The sequence below is a fragment of the Melitaea cinxia genome, chromosome 10, assembly GCF_905220565.1.
Source record: "Melitaea cinxia chromosome 10, ilMelCinx1.1, whole genome shotgun sequence".
Taxonomy (NCBI): Eukaryota; Metazoa; Arthropoda; class Insecta; order Lepidoptera; family Nymphalidae; genus Melitaea; species Melitaea cinxia.
This window is the reverse complement of record NC_059403.1, coordinates 3,591,371-3,603,263: the sequence shown is the minus strand read 5'-3', so window position 1 is coordinate 3,603,263 and position 11,893 is coordinate 3,591,371. Positions and strand designations below refer to the sequence as shown.

Here is an 11,893-nt window from a genome sequence, read left to right as displayed (position 1 = left end):
GAGCTATTTTCAACTTAAATAGTTGAACGTAACATTAAGCTCTAGCCCCTAATATCCCACTGCTGGGTAAAAAAGACCTCTTTCCCCATGTAAAAGAAAGAGCAGAGCTTTATCCATTACGCTGTTCTAATGCGGATTGGCATATATATTCCCTACTATGACTAACGATCGCTATCAGGTGTACATGATAACAACCGGGACCGACAGCTCAACTTGCTCGCCAAGGCACGGTGGGGAGGCTTTTTTTTTTTTTTTTAATGTTATTAGGTCGGCAAACAAGCGTACGGCTCACCTGATGGTAAGCGATTACCGTAGCTTATAGACACCTGCAACACCAGAAGCATCGCAAGCGCGTTGCCGACCCAATCCCCAATCCCCGCAGGAGCTTTGGTCACCTTACTCACCAACAGGAACACAATACTGCTTGAAAACAGTATTATTTTGCTGTGATCTTCTGTAAGGTCGAGGTACTACCCCAGTCGGGCTGCTCCATATTTTGAGCAGGAAATTCCTGCTGTGCCCTACCTCAGTTTAACAGAGGCCTCAGGCTAACAGATCTGAAATAAATATTTGTATAAACATAAATATCCACTCCGAGCGGGAATCCAACCCGCGACTCGGTGTTTAGGCGCCGCCGACACGGCACACGCACCATAAAACCAGAGCGATCGTCGAACCTAACATAAACAATTAAAGCCACGTTTAAGACCACCATACATTTCTGTACTTGCTGATTTTACTTTAGAGCAATTTTGGTATTTTCAAATATAACCAGATGGTAGACTTTTAATTCACTCAACATTTGGTTATGAAATTCTTTTACTTGTTTATTAATTTGTTTGTTGCGAACAGTCTGATGGCATTGTTCAAGTTTTATTATTTTTTCATAATCTTCAAGAGTAGTATGAAAATTGTATGAAAATTTTGGAATCCCTGTTTCAAGCACACAATATTTTACAATAACTTTCAATTCAATCATCGTTTTTTATTAGGAACTTTCAGCAGGGCAAGTATTTATTTATTTAATTATTAATTAGTAGGCTTCAAAAGCAGTTCTGAATAATCATCTGTGTAAGTGCATATTTGCAGTTTCGAAATAGACTACAATTTTCAATATTATGATGATGTTACTTTTAATTTAATTTTGCGCGTTCGTGGATTTAAAAAAAGCCTTTGTCCGTGAATGGTGTGAGTAGTGTCCTCATACGAGCATTGCAATCTCTTTATAGGGATTCTAGTGCTTGTGTGAGGATAAATGGAGCATACACTGAATGGTTTAATATCGAAAAAGGTCTTAGACAGGGATGTGTAGCGTCACCGTGGCTATTTAATCTATTCATGGACAATTGTTTAACAGATTTTAAAAATAATGAAAATGGGTTGAGAATGAATGAGTTACTCGTCAAATGTCTTCTCTATGCTGATGATCAAGTATTACTTGCGTCTTCACCCGAGGAGTTGCAGGAGATGGTAACTAATGAGTGGAGCTTTTGTAAGAAAGGGAATGAAGATGAGGCAGTGACAGACTGCAATATCGTGATCGGTGATGAACAAATTGAACAGGTGAATGAGTTTGTGTATCTGGGTTCAAAGTTTACAAGAGATGGAAAGTGTGAGAGTGATATTGAAAGAAGAGTGAATGCAGGAAACAGGGTGAATGGAGCTTTGCACTCCTTTATGTGCAGTCGGGAGGTGTTTAACAAGGCTCGTTTGGCTGTGCATGAGGAAACGAGGAATAAATAAGGAAACGTTGTGGTCTGAAAGAAGATGTAGTGACAAAAATTGAGAAAGGTATGCTCAGATGGTTTGGTCATGTCGAGAGAATGAGTGAAGAACGATTGACGAAAAAAAGTGTATAAGGCGAGTGTGGATGGAAGGGTTGGAAGGGGTAGACCTAGGCGGACGTTCCGAGACCAAATAAGAGACGTCTTGAAAAAAGGTCAGGTCAAGAGTACCCTAAAGCGAAGAGCATATATGAAGGGAATAATGAAAGTGGACGAAGCGAAAGAAGTATGTAAGGATCGTAGCAAGTGGAAAGAAGTGGTCTCTGCCTACCCCTACGGGAAAGAGGCGTAATTATATGTTTGTATGTATGTGTTATTTTTAAATAAGAAAAAAAATACTTTTATGAAAAATAACATTACTCGTTAATATTTTATTTAAAATAATAATAATATAAAAATACCGTTTTATGGTAACTTTATATTTTTATAGTAGGTAATAAAGCATATTGTCATTTTTGACACTGTTTAAAATCAGTTTGACATTGATTTGACGTATGTTATGTGTACACATTTTTTAATTTACTCAAATATTTTAAGTGTTTCAATGTTTATGTTCTCTTATTTGTCTATATTAGATTACTTTTTTCAATCTTAACATTTATGTAGTTATGTACTATTCATAAAAATGAATGCGGCAAAGATTTTATCGTAAGTGACTAAGCTTTTTTTAATTACACAAACTTTTTTTTACTAGTTTAAACGCATACTTTTTGGTCCTCAGAGGTCATGAACTGGTCTCCAAAGGCGCTACAAAAATTGAAGCTACACTACCAGAAGTAGGAAATAAAGATGTCTTTCCAAATGGTTCTTGGCTAGAGCAGAAACAGATACAGTCAGCCTTAGAGGCTAAGAAACATTTAATTGAAGTGGAACGTATTGAAAAAAGGTATATAACTGACTTTAACCAGGTAATAGTTTCCAGGAATCATCCGTTCAACTGAACAAACTATCATTTAGTGGAGTGTGTTTATAACATTTTGTAAAAAATATAATGCAATTCAATCGCTTCTGGTATTATTATAGTGACTCTTGACTTTTTAAACATAAAAGTCTATTAGTATAGAATAACTCCTCAATACTCGTGAGTTTTTTAAGTAAACAATTTTAATTAAAGTTAGTATTGCTCGTCTATAACCTATTATCATGTGTAAAGTTTATTTTTTATGATCTATTACAACCATTTGTAGCCCCATAGTGACAATTACTGTCACAATTATGGCTCTAAAAATCTGGGATAAGTCTTTAGATTAAAGCTGAAAATTTGACTGTTTATCAGCATAATTGCGTTACAAAAAAAAAATAACCCTAACCTATCTAACTTCAAAAATAGACCGTTTATCGACATAATTTCATGACAAAAAAAAACCCTAACCTATCTAACTTCAAAATGATGGCTCTTAATCTAAAGACTAGCTTAATCTGATTTTGAGTAAGCCTAGCTAAACTGGTTAAAATAAAAAAAGACAAGTCTTACAGAAAAATCTAATAGATGTACTGTAAAATTATTATGAGTGTGTAAAGTTTCCATGAAAATAACTTACAAAGTAATAAAAATTGATTAATTATAATATTACCATTATAAGAAATTTTTTATTTATCATACTGCAGTGGAGCATTGAGTCATGCGGTGTGGAGGGAAGAATTAAACTTAGCAGAAATAACACAAAAAGTTGGAAATTATTGGCAATATTTAGGACATAATAAAGGAAAGCAATTGTATCTTAAACCTGAAGAAGCCCTTTTTCTCATGGAAGTTGTGAGCATATATTTATTTATATAATCATAGTGCTAACATATCAAAAGATAATTTTCAAAAGTTGTCGTCTAGTTTTCAAAAATTCCACTTTTAGAAAGACATTTAAAAGTTAACTCATATGTGGCATATTTTAAAAATCAGGACAAATTTTAAAATTTTTAGATATTTTTGTTTTGAAAGGAAGATTTATTTGAGAATTTGAAATGACCATGTTTGAAAATTTACCTTCTGATAAATCAAATATTGGCCGTAGTTTAAGAAATATGACTAAGATGAGATTTTTAAAAATGATAATAGTTTTTTAGGTTTTTACTAGTTACATACACAAAGATTTTATCCTTTCTATAACCAGTTGCAGCATTAACACTAAAAGTGTCAATATAACTAATCATAGGAATTCTAACACCATATATGTGAAAAAAAACCTAATTGCAAAACTCATGTTATCATATTTTTAATACTTCAAGAAAGAGAAGTTTGTGTAATTTAAAACTATCAAATAATTTTTGTTTCTAGAACTGTCTTCTTCTAAAATATCATGATGTAAAAGTATCACTTCAACAAGCTTATTCTCTATTACTAAGAGACAAAATCGCAATCTTGCATTACAATGTTTATGCATCTCTTAGTCGTCTGGGTTACCGTGTTTATAGACACGAGGAAACAGAAGCTAATATTGAAAATAAACACAATGAATCACCTTGCATTGAAAAAGTTGATAATAATAATGCACCTGATAAAAATGATACCGACAATATGATCATAGAAAAATCAAAGAGTCTGGAAAATTCTACAAATGATATTGAAAACAGCAGTTGTTCTCAAAATACTCAAAGTATAGAACAGAATATTGAATATCGAAATAATACAACTGGTAAGTTACTACTGTAATAAATTACAATATTTAAATTAAATTAAAATTATCCTAAGATTGATGCTTTTTTGTTCTTGCATTTACATTTCTTTTATGTTCATACTGTGTAGCACTTATAATTTACTAATAAAAATATTGATGTTGAAAAGTAAACATAGTTGGTTGTTTCTTTTTTTTTTTGAAATGACATAAAAATATGATTTACTTTATTGTTTCATTTCATTCTCTTTTCAGATGACATTACAGAAATAATTGAGAAAAGTAAAGATATCTATGGACTTAAGAAGCTTCAAAAATTGAAGAACAGACTTTTAAAACCTTGCGATTCAAAACATCTACATAAGTTGTTCGATAATCTACCAAAACTATCAAATAAAGAAACTGTTTCTATTAAGGCACCTCCGACACAATATGTTCCAAGTAATATAAATCTAAATAAATCAGTTTTTAATATCAATATACAAAATATACAAAGTAAAAGTGACCGATCAGATACAAATGAAACAAACATTTATACAAATGATGAAGTTAATGGGAATCACATAAGAAGACTTAGTAATACCAGCCATATGTTACAAACTGATCCTGCACAACAATACAACACAACTAATGTTGTATTTGCTAATACAAATTTTCAATATAGACTCTTTAATTCTTATAGGCCTAGATATAGTTATAACTCTATTAATTTTAGTATGTTATATCAAAGAAGTCTTTTGATTTTTCCTCCTCGGATTCAGTTACCTAGAATTCAACCACAATTCTGGCAAACCACTTGTAATAACCCCAATAGAAATTTAAATGATGTCAGTATGAGTCTAAATAGCAGTAATTTTAACAATATGAAAAGGTCTAGAGTAACAACACAGCAAAAAAATTTGGAAGAAATAAAAAAGCTTGCTCTTAGATTGAAACAAATGATCTTATCAGGAAATACTCGAGCGCAAATTATCCAACCGCTTCAAAGGCTAATTCATGCTTACAACAGTAGATATAGAACAAGAATAAGGCTTGGTGATGATTTCAATATAATAATTGAAGAAACTATTGTAGACACTATCGAATTAGAAGACGATGATGATGATGAACCTAGCCGAAAGAAGCGTCGTAGTGGCAATAATGATGATAATCTTTCTATGCTAAAAAAATTTGCATCACAGTTGAAAGAATTAGAAAAAAATAATAAGTCATCAGCGAGACATAGGAGAGCTTTCTCAAAATTGATCAGAACATTTAATGAATCCTATAAAGAAGAATATTATTTAACTGATAGCTATGAAATAGAAAATCGCCAACAGATCACACTTGATTCATCTGATGCTTCAAGTTCAGAGTGTGTAAAAGAAGAACCAAAATTACGTAAAAGAAAAAGATTAAGAAACCCTTTTAATATATTAAAACGACTTTCTGAGCAACAAAAAGAATCGTGTAACGAGGCATCCACTAGTATAAGCAGTAATAATATAGAATTAAAAATAAAAAAGTATAATGAATTGTTACTAAAAACTTTTACTAAAGACTGGTTACCATCAGAAAACGATTTTGGAAGAGCAGAAATTGTTACTCAAGAAGATGTTACTAATACAATAATAGATTTAAAAAGGGAAGAATTCCTCTTCGACTTTCTCAAAATACAAACTTCCAATTGTGATAACTGGTTAGACTTGAAAAAATCTTTTTTTACTAGTATTAAGGAAGCGATTGCTGAATTTCAAAGTGTACCTGCTGTTATGAACAATACAATCGATTCTGTTGTAAAACCAGGCGACTGCACTGATATGGCGTCAATTTTAAAAAAGCTGAGAATTATTCGAAACGCAAATGAAGTCTACGATGACTGCAAGCTCGCTATTGATTTCGACGTATACAATAGAGATGTTCAAAATTTTAGAAAATCAAAACGACCGACTCCACATTTTCGCTTAATTTGTTTTGAGTAAGTAAAAATATCCTATAAAGAAAATCTTTTATGATAAATAAATAATTTACAGGTTAACACTTAATGAAGTTATTTTTAAGTATTTTAGCTATCAATATAACTGTCGCAAATCATAATTAAATAATTCGTCTCTTTATTTCAGTGAAAAGAAAACTATACCATCAGGAAGTGAAATAATAAGCCTGCATTCAAAATATCATGACAATGTTACCATTTTGTGTGCTGTTGTTGGTGTGGATTCAGTATCATATATACAAATCAATCCAACAAACTTGCCGGTATATATCTCGAATCATACTTGACTTAATATAAAATTGTAATACATACCAAAAATCTATATAAAGAAGTATAACAGCCACACACTGCCACAAATTACATTTTAATAACTACAAACTATTCTAATACCGCTTGCCTGAAGTGCTAATGTATTAAAAAACCTTTCGCTGATAAGCAATAAAACTCTAGATGTTTTAATAAAAATGCACGGGCAAATACGAGCCCGTGGATATTGTACAATCATTTGATCTTATCACAATCCAATGCTGGACATAGCCTTTACAAGTTCACGCCATTTTTGGCTCATGTGTTTTACCCGTAGTCACCATGCGGTAGGCGGGTTGGTGGCAGGGCTTTGTCGCACCGAAGACGCTGCTGCCCGTATTCGACTTGTGTAGATATTGTACAATAAAAAAACATATTTTAAATGTGAGGTTGTTTTTAGGTTTGTTCAATCTCTTTATTCTCAGAATTACCTATTTATTGATAATGGTTATATATGGTGTTTATATACAAAAAGGTATAAGTTGTATTTGTTAAATTTATATAATATACTATGTGACACCACTAACTGATTGTGACGCGTAGATACTTTGTCTTATCTTATAGACGTAATAACATTAAAAAAAAAGAAATATGTACAGATATTAAGATAACGTAATAAAATATATTTAACTTCTTTAAATTGCGGGTTTATAGTGTATTTTTTTATTAACGCATTAGTAGCCAAATAAATAAATAATTTAATACTGAAACTTTTTTTATTATATTTCATTGTTGTACACCAATCTTATAATAAGATGCTGGGTGAAACAATAGAGTTATAAAATATATAATACAATAGTACAATATTCTGTTCTAATATTATAAAACTTAGAGTCTGGTTTAATGAGTTAATATCAGGAATTACTGGTTCCAATTGAATAATTGTGTTTTCAATTACATCGACAGTATTACGACGTAGGTAGTCGGATAACAGTCAACTAAATAAGCATTATTATGCGTAACTCAAAAAGTACTCATCAGATCTCGACCAAATTTGTACGGTAACAAATGAGAATCACGATCTTTGGGTTCAATAAAGAATCATCAAAATTGGTACACGAAGTAAAAAAAATATATGACACGTGAAAAACTACACTCAAATTGAGAGCTCAAATTGAGAGCTCAACTTGAACGTCAATTAACGTCGGTTAAAAACTTTTAGTGTTGAATAACAGAACAGCATCAATAATAATACAGACATGGAAACAATGGTCCTCCTGATTTCTTTTGTAGAATTTAGAACATTTATTTCCATATCTTTTTTTTTACAACTAACTTGGCAAACAAGCGTACGGCTCGCCTGATGGTAAGCGTTTAACGTAGCCTATAGACGCCTGGAACACCAGAAGCATTGCAAGCGTGCTGCCTCATTAATACCCCAATCCACCCCAGAAGTTCTGGTCACCTTATTCACTACAGGAACACAACGCTGCTTAAAAGCAGTATCATTAAGCTGTGATCTTCTGTAAGGTCGAGGTACTTCTTTAATCTGGCTGCTCCAGATTTTGAGCTGGATATATACTGCTGTGCCCTACCTCATTTGAAAATCTGACATTTACTTAATTGAATAAGTAGATTTGTAAAAATAGTAAGTTTATAATTTGTTTATTTAGACTAGCGGCCAGCCCCGGCTCCGCACGAGTGCAATGCTGATACTAAATTTAAATAAATATATATATATATATATATATATATATATATATATATATATATATATATATATATATATATATATATATATATATATATATAAATTTCGTGTCACGATGTATGTTATCGACAAACTCCGAAACTACTGAACTAATTTGTATTAAATTTTGTAAACATCTGTAATTTGATCCAACTTAGAGAGAGGGTAGTTTTATCTCAATTGGACCGGTAAGTGGCGCTGCTATCTGTATTTAAGCAATCAAATTTGGTAGCTGTTTTCCGGACAGGACGACGTCTGCCGGGTCCGCTGGTGTATTTGCAATGCAAGCGCAAAAAAATGTGTTGATTTACGACATCACATTAGAAACCTCTAAAATTATCAGTGTTTCTCTACTATAATATGCATGTGCTATACATGTAAACCTTCCTCTGGAATCACTCTATTTATTATAAAAAATCAAAATCCGTTGCGTAGTTTTAAAGATCTAAGCATACATAGCGGGAAGCGACTTTGTTTTATACTAAGTAGTGATATAAGAAAATACTGATAAATAAAAGAGTACATAGATAATTTCGATATTTTATTAGGTAGTTATAAAATATTTAAAAATGAATCGTTTACATACACAACCAATGTTGATGGTAGCTTAATGAATACTTTTAAATTTATACATAATACAAAACATTTTTTTTTTTTACCTGTTTTGCTAATATTAAAAAAAAACATGTTAATTTCATGAATCAAAGATATTAGTATCTAATGACGAATAACTCATAGTAATAATTTTTTCAAAAAATAAAAACATTATTTCATTTTGAGAAGATATCGTGTTGGTTTGAAATTTGAATGTACTAATGTAGGTACTAATTTAAATCAGCGCAAAGTAATAAAAATTTAGAAATTCTTAAGAAATTTACAAAATTGTAAGTGATATATGTTTCTTAAATATATTACTGATCAATTAATATCCTTTTGACGTGACAACGTCTTATAAATCGATAAACACCGGCTGCACGCACAAAAGTAAAACGTAGTGGTTATATCCTCTTTGCACGAAAGTGTCACGTTCCACCTGAGCCTGAGCGTGCAAGCAAGAGCGCGGAACAAGCGATAGAGAGGCAAAGAGTAAAATAACTTGCTTAAACAGGGTACACAGGTATGATCGGCCCAAGCGTTGGCTTGTGTTGTGACACATTTATCTCTCTTCTCGCGTGACGTCAGAACTAGCAATTCGAAATATATCAGTGATAATAATTTAATTATATTCATAAAATTATGTAATTTTTCATCAATGTTTCTTTATGACGTTATCGTGTAAAGCTATCGTCCGTAAACCGACTTAACAGACAAGCAATTTTTTTTTGTAGAAGTAAACATAATTATTCTTGAAGTAAAAAAGGACAAATTGAAAGATACGTACCGAAGTTTTTTTTTTTTTTAAACTTATGACAACCCTTGACAGTAACACGAAAATATTAACGTTTGCGTTCATTTTTTTTTGTTTAGTATTAATTTCGATGGACAGATTGTAGACTATCATATCCTAAATACTAAATTTTTTATATTACTTACATATATAAATATGGTACGGAAATATTTTCTTTTACGTACATTGAAAAAATAATACACAAATTGACGTTTTTTAAACTTTCCCTTAAAACGATTTAATGAACATAAAATTATTAAATATTTATATATAAACTCAACTTGCCTCATTAATTTTTTTTTTATATGTAAGTACTTTACTTACTATAACAGTGAAACATAAAATTATAGACAAAACCAACGATCAAATTTTTTTAAAATTGTCAATAAATAACTATTCGGTAATAACGCATCTTTATTTGCTATTATGACGAGTAGTGAACGTTTTTTGTTTTGTTAAAATATGAGTATTGGTATAAAAATTAAGTAGGTACTTAAATTACTTATTGCGAATTAAACAATCAACGACTATATTTTACCGCCACTTTTAAAACATTGCTACCAACCTTTTTTATTTAAATTTTACATGGAATTTTTCTAACAAACTAAGTTTAGGAACTACAAACGCGATTATAACTAGAATATTTTATATTACTTTTAATGGCATTTAGAATAGATATGTACGGTGATTAAATTTTATTAAAGCACTAGAAAATTACCCTACTAATTGTTATAAATATAATTATACTAGCCGTTTGATTACATGTGCAAATTATTTAAGATTAAATTATAAATAAAATTTATCTTTAAAAATCTCAGATTAATAAACAAAAGGCAGATGGAGCGCGCCGAACATGCGAGTGAAGCCACCAAAGCGAATACAAAATCAAAAGCGAATACAAAGTCGCAGCAGTGCTAAATATAGCGTTGTATTGTTTAAACGTATCGAGTGATTCATTATTTTTTGTCAAAAAATGCCGTCTTGTGTTATTAAATATTGTAAAAGTTGTTCCCAAAAACAAAAAAAAAGGATGGAATTTCATTTCACAGGTAATTATAAATTATTTAATTGATTTTATTATTTATTCACTCAATAAATTATATGGTTATCTCGGAACACAAAACCTCGACATTAATTCAACTGTGTTGCCAGTTTTCGGCGAAATGTTTTTCCCTTCAATTGGGGAAACTACCTGACGGTCTAGACGTTAGTGAGACTGACTTTTAAATGTACGGACGTGTATTCGATTCCCACACGTAATATCACGCCTAAATAGTTATTCCGAATTTAGATGTATTTTTATCCGTTATTACCATTTACTGTGATTCGGTCATTACATATAAGCAGGAGCTCATACAAAAATGTATATGGTTATCAATTTAGTTCCTTATATATATATATATGATAATGATGAAGTAATTCACATATATTGTATACTTCGTTAAGTTGTGGGCAATAGCTAGATTATAATATTAGTGGAATTAATGGAAGATGCTAGATATATTCAAAGAATACATATTGTAACCAGTGTCAAGTTTTATTATTTAATGATTTTTGCAGATTGCCGACAGATGTTGTTCTACGCGAGGAATGGGTTTCTATTATTCGCCAAAGCAGGCAAGACAATAATTGGCAGGCATCAATATTTTGCGTTGTGTGTTCATTACATTTTAAAGAGGATGGCTTATGCTTTACCGAAAAATGTCGAAGGTTGATAAAAAAATTCCAATGTAATTATTTGTAATACTATCTAATCTTTTGGTCTAGTCTTTAACTTGTCTGTATATCGATGTATGTGTGTGTGTGAATAAATGATTATTATTATTATTATTATTATTAATAAATATTTTGAATTATGTATGTTTTTTTAAATCTGTCCAATGAAATAAATATGATACTACTGAAAAACACTAAAGTTTTATTATCTAGTATTGTAAACAGTGTAAAGTCCATTTAAACCTTATTAAACAAAAACAAAATTAATACCCGAAGCAAAGTGTGGACGGACCGCTAGTTATAAAAATTTTGACATATTACCTATTTCTTTTGTTATTTTAACGAAACCTTTAATTTAATAAAACTCTTAATTTCCACTCTAGGGCGTTTACAATGTACATGAAAATCGTTCATTCTAAATGCAAA

General features: G+C 30.9%; 1 protein-coding gene and 1 long non-coding RNA gene across 2 annotated transcripts; both read left to right on the top strand.

The window, feature by feature from the left end:
* Positions 1 to 2,263: 2,263 nt before the first annotated feature.
* LOC123657174 lies at positions 2,264 to 6,833 on the top strand. Its single transcript, XM_045592749.1, has 6 exons — positions 2,264 to 2,432; positions 2,506 to 2,670; positions 3,393 to 3,540; positions 4,057 to 4,414; positions 4,649 to 6,350; positions 6,496 to 6,833. The coding sequence occupies exons 1-6, from the start codon at positions 2,410 to 2,412 to the stop codon at positions 6,653 to 6,655; spliced, it is 2,556 nt and encodes an 851-aa protein (XP_045448705.1). The 5' UTR covers positions 2,264 to 2,409; the 3' UTR covers positions 6,656 to 6,833.
* A 3,924-nt stretch (positions 6,834 to 10,757) lies between these two features.
* LOC123657083 lies at positions 10,758 to 11,581 on the top strand. The gene is made up of 2 exons (XR_006743651.1): positions 10,758 to 10,800; positions 11,312 to 11,581. It is a non-coding gene; the product is annotated as an uncharacterized LOC123657083 (long non-coding RNA).
* The last annotated feature ends 312 nt before the right edge of the window (positions 11,582 to 11,893 follow it).

Bases quoted from the DNA above. Each gene is read 5' to 3' on its own strand.
- LOC123657174 (XM_045592749.1), top strand. From the start codon at position 2,410: ATGAATGCGGCAAAGATTTTATC. The intron at 2,433-2,505 runs GTAAGTGACTAA...TTTGGTCCTCAG, and splicing joins AATGCGGCAAAGATTTTATC to AGGTCATGAACTGGTCTCCA. The intron at 6,351-6,495 runs GTAAGTAAAAAT...TCTTTATTTCAG, and splicing joins TTTCGCTTAATTTGTTTTGA to TGAAAAGAAAACTATACCAT.